General features: G+C 36.0%; 1 protein-coding gene across 1 annotated transcript in view; it reads left to right on the top strand.

Moving 5' to 3' along the window:
• Positions 1-8,550, top strand: part of Esf1 (ESF1 nucleolar pre-rRNA processing protein homolog) — a 48,975-nt gene that overhangs the window by 26,121 nt on the left and 14,304 nt on the right. The window contains exon 10 of the mRNA XM_026788448.1: positions 3,885-4,021. Coding sequence (XP_026644249.1) covers positions 3,885-4,021 — 137 coding nt within the window. The remainder of the gene's footprint in view (positions 1-3,884; positions 4,022-8,550) is intronic.

An 8,550-nucleotide genomic window follows, 5' to 3' on the forward strand; every position in this document is an offset into this window, starting at 1 on the left:
GGGTCCCAGCAGCTAAAAATAAGCCCTTCAGGGCTCGAAAAACCAAAAAAAAAAAAAAAAAAAAAGATGTGCGCTGTAGGACCCTCACTGGTCACTAATCTGAACTTAGTGTCCCTTTGACACTTGTCATGTGGGTAAATGCATCCTTCCTTGTCCTCATGCCTTCAGGAGTAATATGCTGTTTTAAAGAGGTACCTTGATGGCAGTGCTCCTCAGGACGTGACTGGTGGTTTTCCTCTATAAAAACCTAGGACCCAGAATGGATTCCACATTGGAGTTTTGGTGTTAGTGATGTGGTTCCTAACATTTTTAAAGTGTTTGGAATTGAGTGCTGCATAGTCTAATTTTTAACACACACAAGAATTTTAAGAGATTAATATGTAAGTGTTCATAAATACTCCCAGTAAATCCTAAGCCCTTAATTAGGTAAAAGAAAAAAAAGTGGCAGTTTTGACCTATATGAAAATTCTTAAAACATGCATTTTGTTTTTATAAACAAAACCTGTAATAGTATCTAGTTGAGTTATTTTAAATCATTCATTCTCTGTCCTTTGAAGACTTTTCAAATATTTCGTGTGGATAAGGTCAGAAGGAATGTATATTCTTGTAGATTTTATAGGAATATTTATGAGTTTTTATATGCACAGAAACTGCCAAAATCATTCTGAATAGGTTATGCTTGTTAAATTATTATTGTCATCTTGAATCATCTGCACTCATGACTCACTTTAGAAGGAACTTTACCCTTAGTTGTGGTATTATTGATATCTTTAATTTATTAGTCCATGGATATATGCATAAAGATTTTTTAAACCAATTTGTACAAAACTAAAAGCAGTAAAATGAAGTTGTTTTTCAGTCACAAAGTGGCTTCTCTTAAATGAGGCTAAACTGGCTCCGAAGAATGTTCTTGTGCATTTGCCAAGAGACTTCTGGGATGGGCATATTTTTAAGAACTCAGAACATAAACAACTGTGATCTGTGGCAAGAGATTTCAGTGATCTCATGATGACAACGAGAACAAAGCATTTTTAAGTATTGTGGTGGTGTTAACTCATTGCAATGTGTTTGTTCTTCTATTTTGGTATATTAGTGAAAGCCAGGCAAAGAGAACTACAGACTGACTTGAATTTAAGATACTGTTTCTTTATTGCTAGAAACAGACTAAGTTCCAAAGAAGTATTATTTCCTAAGGATAAATATTGCATGCATGAACCAGTTAGAGACAGAAGCCATTTAGACCTTAAGAGTTTTGATTCATTTTTTTTGTTGGAAATAATATGTTCTAAACATCAAAGATCAAACACTTGGCAGGAAATGAGAATCCTTCCTTCAAATGGATCAAGACAGACATGTTTATTAAGTACTTACTGTGTGTTTGGGACCATGCTAAATATTATGGAATGTGAAAGAAAGTGAGTCCACACTGATTTTAGTATACAGAACTGACATATGCCGGTGGGACTTAGAAAGCAGAGTTATAGAATCTAGTACCAAATAAAATGACATTTCACTTACATAATGCAAAAATAATCACATAATCCCTTTTCAGTAATTACCTCTACCGAAGCGTGGTGGCACATGCCTTTTCCTCCCAGCTCTTGAGAGGCAAAGGCAAGTGGATCTTTGTGAGTTCACATCATGAGTTCTAGACCAAACCTTGTCTCAAAAAACTAAAATGAAAAGATATTAAAGATTTAACTATTATCTAATAATAGTATGTTTTTGAAAGTTGAGATAGACTGATTATATGCTGAACTATATGCATTATATATGTCACTTTATCTTGTTATGTGAAATCAACATTTTTTTTTTCAGAATTTAGTGTCTTCTATGTAAGGATCTCACCTTAAATTCCCTGGGTACATTACTGGTTCGTTTGAGTATCTGTATATGACTTTGTATCACTCATATACCTCCTGAAAACTATGTACTAATATGAAATGTTTTTCTCATAAAGAATGGGTTTTAATGATTCATTTTATATGCTTGTATATTAAGCACTTGGTGGTATGCTTGGTGCCTTCAGAAGACAAGAGGGCTTTGGATCCCTAGAACTGGAGTTACAGGTGGTTTTGTGGTGTAAGGACTTCCTACACCAGTTTTGAGCCACCATGTGGGTGCTGGGAATCAAACGTGGGTCCCCTAAAAGAGCAATCAGTGCTGTTAGCTTCTGAGCTATCTCTCCAACCCCAGGTACATTTTTTTAAATTGAAGATTGTATTTCTGTTTTGGTATCTAACAAATCAGAGTTCTTACCATCAGTATTTCATTAAAAAAAATAAATAAAAACTTGAGAATACATGTAATTTAATACTTTTCTAGGTCCTAGGAATTTGGAGACTAAATCTTTACCTAACAGCCAGGAAATAGACCTTAGAACTCAGCTGTTTCAACCTGGATTTTCATCCCCACAGCCTAAAGCACTGTTGTTAGTAGTTCTGTATATTTGTACATCTACCGAGTATTTTGAAGTTGAAAGCGGGTGAAGTGCGCATGTGGAAGGGAGGGTTTGCATACATCTCATCTCTGCCCAGTTTATTTTGTTTGCATCCTGAGATCAAAGGTAAAGTGAGTGAGTAGGCAAGGAGAGGGTTAAGCCTAAGCTGACAAAGGTCATCACTACTACCAGAGTAAGAAATAAATTTTTGGTTGTGAGCCTAGCCTTTAATGGCTGAGCCGTCTCTCCAGCCCAGCCAGAGTAAGAAATATATAACTACTTTTCTGTCTTCTTTGAAGATGATGGTATTTATTTATTCATCTATCTTTGTTAGAAATTTTGAAGGACTTATTTGGATATGGAACTTTAAATATTTATGTGACACAAAATCCATCTTTTAAAAATAGCAAATGGCTTGGCGTGGTGGCACACACTTATAATCCAGTCTGTCAGGAGGCAGGGCCAAAAGGATCACCACAAGTTCAAGGCCTGTCTGGCATACGTAGTAAGTTGGGGACCAGCCCAGTCTGCGAGGTCTGCATAGTGCGACCCTGTCTCCATACAAACAAAATAAAATGTGACAGTGGATGGAACGGTCAAAATGGCCCTCTGAGAAAAGAGGTGACTGGTCTCATTCATCTTCCCAAACACATTCAGAATGCTGTAAGTGCAAAAACAGTCCTGGAAATGGTTCTGGCTTACTGGTAAATACATTAAAAATGTATTTTAATTTAATTTTAATGGCTGAAGAATACCTGAGTCTAGAGTAGTCTAGGAACAAAAGCTTTAGAGATTAACCATTAGAACAGACTGCAGCCGTATAGAATAGAGTGAAGCTGGTAGCCTCTACATCTCAACTCCATAGCCTTGGAGAGTGCCAGAGCAGTGACTCAAGGATTTGTTCTCAGAGAGAGGAAAAACTAAATATGATTTTGCTTAATTAGCTATTAGTTGTAGTTTGAGTTTTTACTCTAAAATTTCTCTTCACTCAGTCTTCACCAAAAAGCCGAGAATCAGTAATTATCCTTGGAAGCTCAAAGCAAATAGAGAGAGAAAGGAGGGTTAGACCTAAGTAAATATTTGGGTTTCTTATCCCTTTATTTTTTAAGTTTTTTTTTTGAGACAATATTTCTATTGTATAGCCCGATTGAACTTAAACTTAACCTTGAAGTACTAGGCTTGTAGGTAAATCAGCATGTCTGACTAATAATAGGTTTTTCATTAATGTCCATATGATCATATATTGTTGATCTTTTTATTTCTTTTGGCCAGTTAGATCTCTCGCTCGCTCTCTCACTCTCTCTCTCTCTGGAAATAGGATTTATTTTGTGGTCTTGATTGTTAGATATACCTACGTACATAAACTGTGTTCTCTTTTGCTTTTGTAACCCTTTAACAGAGCAAAGATATACTATTTTAAGCTAAACTATTTTTCCATTTCTAGGCCTTAAGGAGAGTGCAGAAGAAATGGTCAAAAACAAGTTGGAGGGAAAGGATAAGCTGACCCCTTGGGAACAATTTTTAGAGAAGAAGAAAGAGAAGAAAAGACTGAAAAAGAAACAGAAGGTATCCATTGGTCAGGTGTTTATTGAATGCCAGTTTTGTGCCTCACACCCCACCTGTAGTTTTGAAATGCATGTCTCTATGACAGAATCTTGCTGTCTGGCCCACACTCCATCCCAGTCCTGGGACTGTAGGTGTGGACCACCACACCCATCTACAAGGAAGTAACTGTTTGATCTTTATTGTAATAAAATGGCAAAGTAGAATAAAAGCCCTGCCCCCTTGATATGGTACCTCCTTTTACTAAGCTTTCTTCAAAACTTAAATAAGCAGTTAAATGCCATTTGTAGAATGATTCCACAAGTACTAAAGCTAGCAGTTTTGGGGAAGATTTTCTAAGTGAGTCTTGATGGAGTCAATAAAATACTCACTCTGAGACTTTCCCCTACACTTGTACTTTTTCCTTTTTCTGATTTTGTTTCGTTTGTTTGTTGTTTTTCAAGACAGTTTCTCTGAGTAGCTCTGGCTGTCATGGAACTCACTTTGTAGATCAGGCTGATTGCAAACTCTGACATCCACCTGGCTCTGCCTCCTGAATGCTGGGATTAAAGACAAGCACCACCACCACACTAATGTTCTCCTTTTCTTATTTGTATCCCTTTAATTTCCTTCTCTTGCCTTATTTCTCCAGGTAATGAATGCATCAAGCTCAATATTGAAAAAATGTAGGAATAATGGACAGACTTGTCTTGTTTCTTATTTCAATAGAGTTGCTTTAAGTTTTTCTCCATTTAGGATGGTATTGGCTGTGTGTTTGTCACATAGAGCTTTTATTATATTGAGATATATTCCCTCTAGCACCACTCTCTTGGATTTTTATCATGATGGCATATTGGATTTTTGTCAAAGGCTTTCCTGTACTTAATCATATGATTTTTCTTTTTAAGTATATTTGTGTTATTTATTACATTATTGGCTTGCATGTGTTGAGCCATACCTGTATCTAGGAAAAAGCCAACTTGGTCATAGTGGATAATCTTTTTGATATATGTCTGTCTTCAGCTTGTAAATATTTTATTGAGTATTTTTTTTAATCTATGTTCATCAGGGATATTGGCCTGTAAATTTTTTTTTTATGTTGTATCTTTACCTGGCATTGGGATTAGAGCAATACCAGCATGCATCATAGTAGGAGTTTGGGAGTACTCCTATTGCTGTTATTCTTTTAAAAAGCTTTTTTTCAAGATTTAAATTGTTTTGCCTGCCTGTACACCTCCATGCCAGAAGAGGCGCTAGATCTCATTATAGATGGTTGTGAGCCACCTTTTGGTTGCTAGGAATTGAACTCAGGACCTCTGGAAGAGCAACCAGTGCTTAACCACTGAGTCATCTCATTTTATCAAAATTTGAAGAAGACTGGCTCAGATCTTTGAAAGTGGTAAAATTCTTCTGGGCTTTTTTTTTCCCAACAGAAGCCTTATTGCTTTTTCAATCTCATTTGTTATACATCTGTTGAGATTGTTATAACTTTGATAGTCTGGATAAATCTACAAATTCAAGTTCTTTTTTTTTTAGATTGTTCAGTTTAATAGCATTGGGGTGTTTTAAATATTGCCTTATCTGCATTTCTGTCTGTTGTAATGTTTCCCTGTTTATTTCTGATTTTGTTATTTGGGTTCTCTATCATTCTTTTGGTTAGTTAGGCCAGAGCATCTGTCAACTTGTTTATCTTCTCATAGAAGCAGCTCTTAGATTTGTTGATTCTTCATATTGGTTTCTTTGTTTTGGTTTCATTGGTTTCTGCTCTGGTTTTTATTATGTCTTGCCATCTACTGGATTTGTTATCATTTTGTTCAAAATTTTTAGTTGCATCATTAAGTCATTTATTTGTGCTCTTTATAATTTTGGTATGTAGGCACTTAGGGCTATAAATCTCCATTGCAGGACTGTTTTTAATGTCTCCCAAAGATTTTGTTGCATTGTAGTTTTATTTTCTTTTAGTTCCAGAAAAATTTTTTTCTTTCTTGATTTCTTCTTTGGCTCATTAATCATTTTAATAATGACTTGTTTACTCTCCTTGAGTTTGTATACTTGAGATTTATCTGGTATTGATTTTAGCTTTTATTTAACTATGGTCAGGTAAGATACATGGAGTTATTTGATTTTAATTGTTTTGTGTTCCATGATACATTCTATTATAGAGAAGCTTCCATGGGCTGCTGAGTAAAATGCATATTCTTTGATGTTTGGATGGAATAAGTTTATTGGATGTATAATATCATTTGTTTCTGATGTTTCCCTGTTTATCTTTTATCCAAATGATCTTTCTACTGGAGAAAGCTGGATATTGAAATCACCTACTTTTAGTGTGTTGATATTAATCTATGTTTTTAACTATAGTAGTATACATGAAATTAGGTGACCAGCTTCTGTACATATATGTTAAGATAGTAGTATCTTCTTGGTTAACTATGCCCTTGATTAAAATGAAGTGCCTTAAATAGTTTGAATGTAATTGACCCCTATAAGCTCATTGGGAGTGGCACTATTTGGAGTTGTGGCTTTGCTGGAGTAGGTGTGGCCTTGTTTTAGGAAGTTTGTCACTGTGCTTTGAGATCTCCTTGCTCAAGATACCCCCAAGTGTCTCAGTTCACTTCCTGTTGCCTGTGGGTCACGGACTCTTAGCTTCTCTAGCACCATCTTTGCTAGAATGTAACTTTGTTGCATTATGATGATAAGAGGCTAAATTTCTGAAAATGTAAGTCACTCCAGTTAAATGTTTTCCTGTACAAGAGTTGCTGTGGTCATGGTGTCTCTTCACTGCAATAGAAACCCTAACTGAGACAGTGCCCTTTATCTCTTTTGATTAGTTTCTGATTAAGGTCTCTATCTGTCAGATGTTAGGACAATAACACCTACTTGCTTCCTGTCCCTGTTTGTTGGAATACTTCTTTTCATCCTTTCTGTTTAAGATGGTGCCTATCTTTAACGCTGAGTTTCTTGTAGACAACAGAGAGATGAACTTTGTATCTTAATTCATTTAACCAGCCTGTGTCTTTTAATTGGAGAGTTGAGGCAATTAATATTTAAATTATTGAAAGGTGTGTGTTGATTGCTGACATTTTTATTGGGTTTTTGTTGTTGTTTGGTTGGTTGTTGTTTTTGTTTGATTTGGTATTTATGTTCTTAGTTGTAATTAGTATTCATTAATTACATCTTCATTTGTCTTCTTTCTAGGGTCTCTTGGCTATGCTTATTCTTCACTAAGTACTGTTTCCAATATTCTCTTGAGGCTTGGTCTTTCTGGACATTAACTCTTTTAGCCTATTTGCGTCGTGGAAAGTTTTTCTTTCTCCTTCAACTATAGCAGATGACTTTGCTTGGTACAGTAGTCTACATAGGTGGTGTTGTAAAACTTGAAGTGCCTTGCACTCTGGTTTTCAAAGTTTCCATTGTGAAACTAGCTGTTATTCTGATGGATTTTCCTTTTTATGTGATTTGGGATTTTCCTCTTAGAGCTTTCAGTATTTTCTATGTTCTTTTTAAGTGTTTTTATGTTGTGGGAAGTTTTGCTTATGGTATTATCTTTTTGGTATTTACACCTGTGCTTCTTAGATTATCTGGGTATATCTTTCCTTAGTTTGAAAGTTTTTTTTTCTATGATTCTTTTGAACATCTGGTCTTTGCCATTGATCTGGGATCATCTATGCCTGTAATTAAAGATTTGGTCTTGCCATGAAATCCCCGTTTCTATACTATGTTTTGTTTTGTGTTTCTGCTTTTTTTTTCATATTTTTCTTGTCATACTCTCCTAGTTTGTCTCAAGATTCTGATAGTATATCTTATATTTGATCAATTTTACTTATAAGATTTTTCTCTTGAGTTTTCTGATTGTGCTGTTTTTCAGTTCCATCTTCATTTTAACTTAAGATCTCTTCAATATCTCTATGCCTGTTGAATTCCTTTCTCAAATCTTATATTGTCTTTGTCATGGTATTTCAGCCTTGTTTGTGCTTTCTTGGATACCACTCTTTGAGTTCATTGAGCTATTCAGCTGTGTCTTTAAACTCTGAATCTGTGTATGATTCTTCTGTTCTGTGCCCCTGGGGTTCATCTTGGCAATACTCGCTAGAGAACATTTCTATAGAACTGGTGGATTTGGGAGGACATACTTTCTTGTCTTACATAGTTTTTGTGCAATGAGACCTGAAAGTGTGGGCTTCTTGTGTTGGTCATGTATTTGATGTGAGCACAGCAGGCTCATTTCATGCTTGGAGATTAGGGCAGGCATGAGTGGGGTAAGCCTGGGAATTAGGAAGGGTGCAGTCATGGTAGGGTCAGGTGGGATCACCAGACTGAGCCAGAGCCCATGATGTACAGGCTTAGCTGGGCCTTGAAGCTGCATCTGGCACAAACCCTCCAGGGCCAGAGTTGGGAGGAATTGTGCCATGCACCAGTTTCTCACCACCTGGGCTTGGCTAGAGGGTCACTCTGAATAAAGGCTCCCAAGTTTGGCAAGTGCCTGAGGGAGGAAAAGCAGCAAAGAGGAGATCTGGACTTACTAACATTTATTTTTTTGTTGTTTTTTTTTTTTTTTTTTTTTTTTT

Source organism: Microtus ochrogaster, unplaced genomic scaffold, assembly GCF_000317375.1.
Source record: "Microtus ochrogaster isolate Prairie Vole_2 unplaced genomic scaffold, MicOch1.0 UNK3, whole genome shotgun sequence".
Taxonomy (NCBI): domain Eukaryota; kingdom Metazoa; phylum Chordata; class Mammalia; order Rodentia; family Cricetidae; genus Microtus; species Microtus ochrogaster.